The following is a 12,428-nucleotide window of genomic DNA, read 5'->3' as shown; positions in this document are numbered from 1 at the left end:
AGCTGTGGGACCCTCTGGAGTAAAAGACAGTGAAATGCCAGTCTCAGCCAGGGGCCTTGCTTAAATCCGCGTGTCTGTTTGTCCTATGGAGTAGGGCCATAATAAGATTTGTTTCTTGAGCTCCCTCTCCAACTCCTGGGATAAGACTGCGCTCCCCTGCTGATAGCTCTTTTGCCTGGGGTTACTTTGTGCCAGGCATCAGGATTGGAGGAAACTTACTTTGTCTCCTCTCCTCCATCCTTCTTTAATTGTTTTGGTCTTATTGTCCACGAGGGGGGCTACAGGGTGTTAGTATGTGTGTGTGAGAGAGAAAAAAGTTGGTTGTCCCGGTCGGAGGTTGCTGGCTGTAAGAATGCAGTCGCTCTATGAGAGCACCGCTTATTAGATACCTCACGTTTTCTGTTAAGGGCTTTATTGCTGTAGCAGACAGAGGAAATCCAGGGGTGAGAGGATTATCTGCCCGCTTAGCCCAACTTTTCTAATATCACACCATTCTCTGACAACCCCCTATCTATAGGTCTTGTCCATGTCACTCTCTTTCTTTCTTCCCCTTTCTTTTTCTGTTCTTTATTTCAGGTCACAGACTCGCTTTTTCCCTTCCCCTCCTCTTCCGGCAAAGCTTGCATTATCACATCTCTCTGCCACGCTGTGAAAGAACAGGAGAAAGGGGAAAAAGAGAGATTCCCAAGAGAATGAGGTGGCACCCATTCTCCCAACCAGTCAAAACAAGATGAAGACATACAAACGCCACCCTACCAGCTGATAACACCGCTATCTACACGAAGTCTGTAGTACAATTAGGCCACTAGTGGATCATGCTTTTTAATGAAGATTAAACCAGTTATCCCTTTGGTAAATAAATATATTAAAGTGGTTTCTTTGGTGAATTATGTGCTAGGTTGTAGGTTGTGATCTGCAGAACTAGCTGGTCTTAAGTGAGCTCTGCATAGTTACACTGGCTGGTCATGTGAACCAAACAGATTAGATGTGATTCTGTCAAGCATGAGCATACTAGAAAAGAAAGTCTTGATAAACTCATTAGTTTACATCACTAATCAACTAGTTGGTTGTTGTATCATTTGTCGCTTTAGGTTTCCTTAGGTTTCCAGGTTCATCAGGAGATGAGCATGTTTAGGCCTTTGAAAAAGAAAGTAATTGCATCTTAATTTCTCAGAATTGAGACTTACTTGAGACGTGTTTTTATTATTATTATTATGGCTATTTAGTATATATGTTTAGTTTGTTGTGGAGTTTTTTTTTGTATGTCTGCATACTTTTTATTAAGTAAGTCTTATATATATAAGACACATATATACATATATACAAAATGTGACTTAATATCTTACAGTGATGTTTTAAACATGATCTACATTATTTTTATTATTATTATTATATATATATATATATATATATATATATATATATATATATATATATATATATATATATATATATATATATAAAAAACTTTTTTTTTTTTTTTTTTTTTTTTTTTTGACTGAGACAGTAAGGTGCTTTCATATTTCAAATGGAGGACTGGTAGAGTTGATGGTGGACATTGAATGCTTATATATTAGGCGTTGAGTTCAGAAGTGATGTGGATTGATGCCTCCCTTGCTTTCTGTGTATGTGTGTGTCTCTCTCTCACTCTTTGCATTGCACCGCCACAGTTTAGGCAACGGCAGAAGCACATCTGAAAGTCTTTACGAAGAGGAAATGGTAATTGCAAGCAGCCTTCAAACTTTTGAGTGGCCTGATCTCACTGGCTCACTGGCTCACTCCTCCAGCCTCTTTGACTGTCTGTGATGTTCTCTTACTCTCACTCTCATTCTCCTCTCTTTGTATTTATAGTCCCTTGAACATTTCCTAAAAGGCTAGATAGACTCATCATCTTGTGCGAGTCAGCAACGCCAACAGTCTTTTTCCACCATTAAAAAAATCTTGTTTACGTCAACACGTTTTTTCCTGCCAGTCGTAAGATTAGCATCTATAACTCAGTTGGACATGCTCCAGCTCTGTTATACAATTTGATGTGTTGTGATAAGTTGATATGTGTGCGTGAGCACGTACAGTGTGTGCCTTGATGTGTGGACCTCGCACGGAATGAGACAGAAAGTTTGCTAACAGTAGCTAAAAAAGCCATGCGGTTTTGGGGACTTGAGGCGGTAACGAGCCTTTCAACCCCGTCCACAGCTTTTGGACACATTTGGCTCATTTTTGTGTCTTGCGGCTTTGTCGTAATAGTCCTGAAGTTCTTATTGAAATTGTTTGGGATTTTTGGTGGGAGCATTGGGGAAATGTGCAGGCCCATGTTGTACTTACAAGAGTGTCTTAGACATGAAATTGTAAATTTGTTTAAGCATTGATCTCATTTGGGAACTGCTCTTGAGAATGACCTTAGGACAGTCTTGAGATGTCAATGAAGGACCCAGGGACAGATTGGTAGACCAGATTCATCTTTGCCCTTTTAGAAAAGAGGCCATGGCAGAATTGCCACCTATTGTTGCGAAGCTTCATTCATCATTTAACCATATGGGTGTTTATACAGATTTCCATTAACCCTCATAAAAGCTGATGAAGGGAAACCTCAGACAGTCACGTCTCCCGACTGTCAACGAGACTGAGCTTTGCTTTGCTTCATCAGCCACAAAGCTACTGGGAGATGTTTTCTATGTTTTCTATTTTATTCTCTCTGTCTTGTTTCATTCCCACAGTTATGCAAAAGCTGCTTTTTGTCTTGAAGAGCTGATGATGACAAATCCACACAATCACCTGTACTGCGAACAGTACGGCGAGGTATAGTAGCTTTCTCTCTTCCTTCCTGAAATAAATGTTCCACTTCATTTAAGGAATTTTTTTTTTTGTTCTATTTATTTTAATAATTTATATAAATAGTCATACTAAAGCCTGGTTTTCACTTAAGTCTGTTTGTGTTACTAAAAAAATATCAGATTACTCAAAATAATCAAAATAATCAGTAGATTACTTGATTACCAAAAGAATCATTAGTTACAGCCCTATATTAGTTAAAATGTCTCATTACAACTACATTGTATTACTTTTTGTAATTAAAAGGCAAATATTTTGTCATTTAAAATGTATTAAAAATTGTTTTAAAATATTGTCACGTATTAGAGAAGTATCTGTATTTATCCTAGTGTCGGTAAGTGGTGATATAGCTCCTAATTTTCTGAGAGTATGACACAGCTTTCATTCTTCAGGTCAACCATATATTCATGAAAAAGAAAATCAGTTTGAATAAAGAAAGCAATAACTTTGCCATAGTATCCTTTCAAATGTTTACGCTGCCACATTCATTGCGTGCTTTACATGTGCTGCTCCGCCCTACGCCTAAAAAAAAAAGGTCAGATTTCTTTTTTGCTTTAATGCCTGAATACTTTTTCAATTGTTGAGATGTAATTATGCTTTCGCCAAAGATAAGAAAATACATAAAAAATACAGAAATTTAGGAGTAGGTGATCATCCCAAAATATCATATTACCGTTTTAGAACTAACAATCCATGATCAGAATCACGATCTTCCCAATTTTGAGATGTACTTTTGAGAATATCCAGACTGGAACAAGCCTATGGCTTTTCTATTTTTATTTTTTGTATATGATCTTATGTTTGAATATGTTTTTATATTTTGATCACAAAATTTACTGTTAAAGTAGATCAAGAGTTGCAGCATTTTTGTTGATGGTTTTATAAAGAACTCTATACACAGACATAAATTTTGGCATCGGTTACTCTTATCATAGTTATATCATTTTATATCTGCTATGTTAATTCAACCCCCACCCCCAACCAACCTTAACCATGACCACATTTTTTCTTCCATTTAAATGGCTTTTCCATCCCACTGTAAAATCTCACTGGTTCAACATCTTTATCCACGTTATTAAACATCCAGTATATTCTAGAGTTTGATTTTTGTCGCTTTGCATCATTACACTTGTAATGTGGACAGAAAATTCATCGTCCTATAAACCAAAACTTTGGCCCTTTTGCACACTATGACTAGCTGCATCCATCATGTTGTATGCTTGTATAGGATTTTCCTGTGTATTGAGATCATGTTCTGTTTATTTAGATCTCATGTCAGTAATAAGTGTGCATATAACACAACATCACCTTTCGGTTTCCTCTGCAATCTCCCTCAGGTAAAGTACACCCAGGGAGGTCTGGAAAACCTTGAGCTGGCCAGGAAGTATTTTGCGCAGGCACTGAAGCTTAACAACAGAAACATGAGGGCCTTGTTTGGCCTTTACATGGTGAGTTGTTCAGAAAATAGACACCTTCTATTTTTCTTTTCTCTTTTTTTTTTTTTTTTGTGCATGTGAATGGATCCAGAGGCTGATTGTTTGGTTGATTGGTTCACACAGGGGCAGTTGAAGTTGATGTTTCCAGTCCCTGTGTTGAGAAAACTCTGACTTGCAATTTTTTTTTTTAAATGTAATGTAACCCGCCGGACCTTTGTAGGGCATTTCTCTGTTTATTCTAGAGATAAACAAACTTTGACAATAGAAGAATGGTAGAGAAATGGCAACCACACCATCACACGTGGCTCTGCTGGATAGGTTCAGGCAATATGTGTGCTGAATAAGCCTTTCATCTGTATTTATTTAAGCAGGAAGTTGTCCATTAACACCAATGCATCATTTGTAAGTGACTCCTGACATATGAACACAAACAGCCAGCCAGGGGCAGAAGGCCGACAGAGGGTGCACAGGGAGCCACACACAGGCCCTCTGTTCAAACATACATGCACACACGCAAGCTTCAGTAGTTCAAACACCGAACCATGACAGTCATCAGTGCTCTTTGATGTGAAATGTGCACGTGAAACAAGGCTGGCAGTAGCAGGATGACGGTCAGTACAACAAAACCAAGAGCCTGCTACCCGGTCATGTCGCGAAAAACAATGTTTTAAAACAATTTTTTTTATTTTAAAATAAGGCTAATATAGCTGAAGTAAAATAAGTTTAGGTTGAAGTATTAAAATTAGAAAAAGTAAAATAACAATAAAGCTAAATATATATATATATATATATATATATATATATATATATATATATATATAAGAAATCACACAAAAAATGGCAGAAAAATTATATATGTATACGTATATATGCGTTATAGTTAATTTTTCAAGATTGAAGTATTTGTTTCTTAGGTTGATGAGTGTTCAGATTTAAAAAAAATAAAAAACAGTAAAAAATTATTCCGTTTTTTTTTTTTATATATATACTTTTTGTCTATTTAATTTCTATTTACAAGCTCACCACACACCGTAATGTACTATAACTGTGATTTATTGACGGCCAGTAATTTTCTGGAGAAAACAAAAATGGCCCATTGTACTTGAAGATAGCACATTGTGTTATACTATTTTCTAGGTTCTAAGGAGTTAAAACTATTTTTTTTTTTTTTTTTACTGAAAAGTAAAAAAATAATAATAATTCCAAATATTAATAAATACTGTAGTAGTATATAAATAAAATAATAGCATACGAAATGTTTGAATGTTATTTTTTTTTTTTTTTTTTTTTTCAGGTAAAATATTGTTTTCATCGACAGTAAAACTGATGAATAAATGACCATATTGACTAAATTCGAAGGACATTTTTGTCAAAAAATAGTATAAAAAGCAAAACATATTGTGACTCTAGTGACCAAAAATGTTCCTTAACAGCCACATCTCACCAACCTTACGCACCCCAAGCTTCAGAAGCCGAGGGATTTGCTGCCAGAAACAGAGATGAGGTTTCAGCACATCCATGGGGAAGGGCTTTCATGCTAGCCGACAGAGTCCTGTGAGCTCTGCTGAGCGGGTCTAATAGCAATAACGAGGGAAAGATGGAGGATTTGTGGTTGTGGAATGGAGATCTTGTGGTGGCTGGAGAGCATGATTCACGTTGCGCTATGCCATTCACACGCCACCTCCCTGACACTCCCAGGCCTGTCAGCACTGCCTATCCTATCTCTGATGCGAGACATATCAAGCTGCGTTAACAGAGCGCCCTGGCTTTTTTCACTACTCAACCAGGCTCAAAACCATCACATTTTCCACCCTTTAAAAAATACCCTTCATTGCCATTAGGGTTTAGCCACCCTTCCATTATGTGGCCTTTAAAAGGGAGTCAATGGGTATTTATCTCATGAATCTTTTTTTTTTTTTTTTTTTTTTTGACGCTTTGCAGAAATGGTGATAGTTTTATCTTTATGTGTTTCCCCCAACATTGTGGTCCAGCTCACCTTAGTTTTTTTTCTCTTCTTCCGCAGTCGGCCAGTCACGTCGCTGCCAGCCCAAAAGTTAGCGCAAAGGTGAAGAAAGACAATGTGAAGTACGCCGCGTGGGCTGCTTCTCAGATTAGCAGAGCCTATCAGGTAAGAGGAGTGCTTGAGTTACTAGTAGTTATGGGTGGTACAACTCAAATCTTTCCACAAAATGTTTTGTATTTAACATAACTGCTAATGTTGATTTAGTTGATCTGAATAATTTAACAACTGATATTGCATTTTTTGTTCTTTTCTGAAACACTTTAGATATATTTTATATATATGTGTGTGTGTGTGTGTGTGTGTGTATTTATATACACAAACACATATGTATATGTATTATATTTAAAATTACACATTATACGATGTATTATACACTTCCATTTAAGTCAATTTAGAGTCAGCAAGATTTTTTTTCTATTTTTATTTAAACATTCTTTTCAATATCTTAAAAAAAAAAACTTTTAATAAGCATGGACATATCACAGCAATAATAAAACCTCCTCCTAGTCATACTGCCCAGCGCTAGTTACTGGCAGTGGCGTTTGGCTGCCTGGGTTCTTTCTTTTTCTGTGTTGCAGGCGCAGTCTGATATACAGACAGTGGAGAACATCCTCAGACAGTGAGCGTATGCCATGCCTTCACGCTGGGTCTGTGCTGAACACGCGTGCCTGGGCAGAGCGCAGCTAATGTGTTGACTTAAGCCCACAGGGCCTGGCATTGTGTTATGCAGCTGTTTTCTATGTCTGCATGTTAAAGCGCCACGATCCCTATGAAGCAGAACAGCTGGTGCCAAACACAGGCATCGGGAGTTAGCAGGGGGAAAATATACAGCGTGCACACCACGGCTGCAAAGGGAGGCAATAATGATAGCAGAAGAGAGGAAAATGTGAAGTGCAGCACTCGTGGTATCACTAAAGTGGTTTATACTGTTGCCATGGTACACAGAACGTAAATACTATATAAGAAATCTTAACTTCCGTCAGGGTGATATACATTGCTTTTTAAGGATTGACAGTTAAAAGTGTAATAAAGGGGACCTTAGTCAGCAAGTAGGGTCGTCAGGGGCCACACACAAGTATACACTTGGAGAGTTCCCTGTGCGGTTGGAGGACTCCTGTTGATGGAGCCCCCTTCCTTTGACAAGTTGGTGGGCATCTCCGTTCCAAAGAGGGGTTACCACAAGACCAGTCTGATCAGAATAAACTGGATCTTGCCATTAAAGGCATAGTTCATCGAAAAATTAAAACTGTCATCATTTACACTCCCTTGTGATTTTTCACTCTTTTATAGAACACATATTTTTATTTATTTATTTTTTATTTTTTTATGTTGTCCATACAATAGAAGCCAATGAGGTCCAGAACAACTTTGGATTAATTTGACTTATAATACTGATACCTTATTTAGAAAATCTAAGTCATACAGGTTTGGAAAAGGGACTAATAAAATGTGCATTGTTTCTTTTTAAAATTTCTTTCATAGAATTTAAAATCCAAGGACTGTTTTCCACTTTCAAAAGTAACATATTGACTTTGTGGTCTCCTAGCCTCAGGGTGGTTTAAAACTTGGCCGGGTTTCTGCTGGAATTTCCAGACCACCCAATAACGGATATTAATGTTCCTTTAGTTCCTTCTGTCTTGCTTCACACAATCATCAGTATCTTTCTAGATCCCTCCCATTCACTGATCTGTATGCCTCAGGAGAGACTTTACTCACAAGAACGTCATTGCTTATGGATTGCAGTCATTCTGACGCTGTGTCCTAACCATAGCATCAGCAGCATTATGCGTCAAGACTTTGTGACGGTGCTAAGTTCCTATTTTTGTCCCATTGTGCCTGGAAGTCCCTCCCACAGTGAAATCTCATTGAAAAGAAATCATGGTTTCATCGTGGTTTTATTTTAAACATGGAATTCATTTTGATTGATTGGCTGATTGATAGTTACTTCGTGCAACTTTAAGACAAGGTGTTATGCACAGTGTTTTGTCAAAACAAGATATCTGCTTACAGTGTTGGTGCTTGGGAGGTACTGCATATGATACACATATTTCTTTTGACATACAAGATGAGTCAGAGACTTTGATGTTACTTATAAGAGAAGGCTGAAACCTTGAAAAGCTGTGCTAGAATCATATGTGTTCTCTAGTGACGCAAATTTGCCGAAACCGCTTTGAATATGCACGAAGAAATTAACCCAAGGCTGTTCAGAATAAACCATTTATCCTGAACCTTGTTCACTGTACCTGAAAGCTCCTTGGTTGTATTGGGAGGTCAGCATAACCTGTTGTATTCCTTGCTTTGAAAAACATCTGAGGTCTTCAAAGAGAAGTTGAGTCACCCTTTAGCAGAGTAGCTTTGATTGATGAGGTCTTCTGCAGGTTAACGGTGCCGCCACACTTTGTTGGTTTGCATGCTTTAATTTGATGGTACTGGCAAGCCACTTTCTGGCCATGGTGGACATCTTTGGAAAATTATTTGAATTCAATTTGATAGCACATTTTCTACTCAACTCACTCCTTTTTCCTGTTAGTGCTTTCTGTATTTGACTTTGAGCATAAATACATTAACTTCATCCTTCTCTCTCAATATAGGGCTAATAATTCACTGCTGATATCACTCAGCCACAGCGGCTGTCAAAGCCTGAGTCAGTCCACGTTTCATAATAGTCATATAGACAGATGACTCACTTCTCTGATGAATTAGGGTGCAACCGAGGACTTCTGATGCGTAATGCCGTAGCCCTCAGTCACAGCAGATTGAGTGATACAGGGTCGAACCATCATAGAACACTCAGAAACAAAAGGCACACGCATATTACTTAATTTCATGAGTGAGTAATCGCAATTACCCAGTCACTGCGTGTTTGCCACAATCAGTGCAAACATGAAAACACTGGCATCGAGTCAGCATGTTAACATGTTAAACTTCTTTGAAATGTATGATATGCATTGAGTAGTCCTCTGTGGCCTTTGTAGATGCCCTTGACTTTTGCACTCGTCTAAAATGTGATGGAATCCATCAGCTCACTTGCACAACAATGTGGGGATTTTGTGAGAATGTTGGGAATGGAAGCCTGGCACAGACCACACATCAGCTCTGTTAATCTAGTGATGTTTCCCAGTAAGAAAATAACATTTGTCTCTCTGTATGTCTACATGTCCAGCGGGACCCATCAGTTACTTGGTCTGCAAACCTAAGAAACAACACTGCCATGTTCTCTGCCATGCTTTGTATATTTTCTTTTTGTTTGCCCAATGAGTTCATTGGGATGACTGGCTACTTCCTTCTACAAGCGCACCCCACAGCCCATTACGATGCAGATGTTTCCTCAAAGAAGGTCTAGAATACCTGGAGAAAGTTGTCTTTTAGCATTCCCAGATGTCAATGGCAGTTTTTCAGGCACAATCTGACAACTTTGCGTGGGGCATATATGCTATATGTTTTTACTGGATTTTGCAGACTGAATGAGCATAAAAGAGACTTCATTCTGAAAAATGTTAATTATATTTATATATTATTAATAATAATAGTTAATTAACCTGCAAATTGCTTCAGTTTACTGGTTCCACAGTTCTTTTTTTTAACAAATCTTTAAAAAAATGAATAAATAAAAAACATTGAAAGTGAAAGTGAAAGTGACGTGACATTCACCCATACTCAGAATTGTTTCCTATGTTGTAATTTATTTTTGATCAATCATAATGTTGCTCATTTTCGGTGTAGTTAAAGCATCTACTAGCAGGGGTTAATGGGTTTATGCTAGGAAGCCAAACCTTGACCTCTCAATTTTCCTCAAACACCTAACACAACTTCTGCTTCAACTGGAGTTGCTGTTGTGATCGGGACATGTCGCAGACGTCAGACGAGACTAATAAGGAGAAACCGAGAGCACAGACTTTAATGGATAGTGGATTGGCTTATTATATCAATTGCTGGAGGGGAGGATAGAGAAGTGAGCTTTGGCCGATATGCTCAATTTGTCCAGTTTGAGCAAGGCACACAGACTCTTAGCAGATGAGTCACAAGTGGATGTGGCAAGAGTGTGTAAGTGAGTATGCATGGCCAAGGGGGCTGTCGGCTAATGGGTCTTCGTGAGTGAGCTTGTAAGTTGGTGACTCATTAGGCCGTAGTATCCCTCCAATCCTTTTACTCTCGCAGGACAAACAAGGAAAGACAAAGAGAGATCTGAGGCGGCATCTCAATTACTCTACTAGTGCAGACAAAGGTGTCATTACCATTTTAACTATTTTTGATCCAGTAAGTTTGTTTTCAGTGGATTTATAATTGAAAAGTGAAGTTGCAGATTGATTTGTGTGAATTTTAGTAAAATATAAAACACTTATAGCTAATAAGCTTTAGTTAGAGCCAAGAATTTGATTTGAAGTGAAGTGACGTGTAGCCAAAGCATGGTGTCACATACTTGAAATTGAAATTGCTGAGACTCAATCCTGTGTCCTTTGGGCTACAAGTTCGACTCACTAACCATTAGGCCACGACTGCCTAATGGGAAAAGTACTTGCTAGGTACAAAGCAACACAATTCATCAGTTTTTGCTTGGGTTTCCTGAAAGAGACAGAACATGTTTAAATGCACAGAATTAATTTTGTGAAAGTTTGAGTACTCTAGCACATTAACACCCCCTAAATTGCTTCAAGAGTGTACTAGGGAGTCTACAGGAAATAAAATAATAAAATATCCCATGTAATAGGTGCATTCTCTAATTTAGGCACCCCAGGATAGGGCTTTAAATATCAAATATTTGTAATGATGTTCATTGCGTACTCTTCAGCCTCTCAGAACAAGTCTGAAGTGTTGTATAAGGACAGCTCCTGCAAGGAGATTTGAAAATTGTGTGCAAATACTGGTCTCTTAGCATTAGTATGTCATGGAGTCTGACGCGCCACAGTGTTTGTGTTAAAACGTAACGTGTCCAAAAACATTGAAAATGGAATGGTGTCCTTTCATTAACCTCTCTCTCTCTGTCTGTCCTAGATGGCGGGCCGTGGGAAGAAAGAGAACAAATGCTCTGTGAAGGCGGTGGAGGAAATGTTGGAGTCCATGCAGATCACCATGTCTTAAACCTCAGCTCTGTCCCCCTTCCCGCAATCTCTGTCACCACAACACCATGGCAGCTCTCCCTGTTCACTAGAGTACACCACCACCACCCACAGACCAGACCACCCATCCCAACCACCTTTATATCAGCTCATCCATCTTTGTATTGTTTTGAGTTCTCTGGGTAGGCATCAAACACCCAGACCCAATTCACACATTTTCACGATTCAACCTCCAGCACTCCTTTATTTATTATTAAGAGCTTATCGTTGGGTCGACTGGTGGAATCAAATGCGTCTGCGATGGAAGTGAGCATGAAAAGGAAAATCTGTGTAATGTTTCTAGTTCGGTCAGTTCTTGTAGTTTATAAGGCTTCGATTAGAGAGTAAACTGAGAAGATGCAAATGTACTTACTGTATGTGCAAGAAACTGATGTCATGACTGATCTTGCTAAAAATCAGTTTCTTTCTTAAAATAAAAGAATGCATTTTTTCACTAACCATACCAATGTTTTGGTGGGTCTTCATTGATCAGTTGTCTGTTTCATGCATTGAAATCCAAGGAGTATTTCTTCTGTCTTGCCTGGCTTTCTTGGAATGTTTTGACGAGTCGGTTTAAATCGCACAACTGGAAAATCAGCTACGGTCAGCTTTTTTTTCTTTAGCAAAATAAAGGACTGCATTTTTATGATTAACTATATCTACTTCGATGGGTCTTCGTTGATCAATTTTCTGTTTCATGCATACATTTCAAAGGATCATTTGTCCTGTTTTCTAGGAATGTTTTGCTCTTTTTCAGTCACTCAGCTCAAAGAATAGCTCTTCTCTGTTCTGCTGTAAGCTAATGAGCGGTTAGAAGCCTGTTCAGACCACCCTTGGACCACTCAATAATAATAGCAATAAAGAGGATAATAATCACCATTGCTATGGTCATATAATGTAACCTCAGAAGCGATAGATCCTTAGCTTCACACTACCCCATTGGGCAGCTGTGGGATCTGTTGAAATACTTTCACTCCTGACGATACGACTGGGACTCGTGCCCTTCAATTACAGCAAGACTGTCAGAAAAGCTCAGCTGGTAAT

General features: G+C 38.4%; 1 protein-coding gene across 1 annotated transcript in view; it reads left to right on the top strand.

Moving 5' to 3' along the window:
• emc2 (ER membrane protein complex subunit 2) overlaps nucleotides 1–11,847 on the top strand; it is a 28,891-nt gene extending 17,044 nt beyond the window's left edge. The window contains exons 8-11 of the mRNA XM_052618546.1: nucleotides 2,715–2,796; nucleotides 4,167–4,277; nucleotides 6,289–6,393; nucleotides 11,281–11,847. Of these exons, the coding sequence (XP_052474506.1) occupies nucleotides 2,715–2,796; nucleotides 4,167–4,277; nucleotides 6,289–6,393; nucleotides 11,281–11,367 (385 nt within the window). The 3' untranslated portion in view covers nucleotides 11,368–11,847. The remainder of the gene's footprint in view (nucleotides 1–2,714; nucleotides 2,797–4,166; nucleotides 4,278–6,288; nucleotides 6,394–11,280) is intronic.
• Nucleotides 11,848–12,428: the final 581 nt, after the last annotated feature.

This window comes from Carassius gibelio, chromosome A16, assembly GCF_023724105.1.
Source record: "Carassius gibelio isolate Cgi1373 ecotype wild population from Czech Republic chromosome A16, carGib1.2-hapl.c, whole genome shotgun sequence".
Taxonomy (NCBI): domain Eukaryota; kingdom Metazoa; phylum Chordata; class Actinopteri; order Cypriniformes; family Cyprinidae; genus Carassius; species Carassius gibelio.
This window is presented reverse-complemented; position numbering and strand designations above follow the sequence as displayed.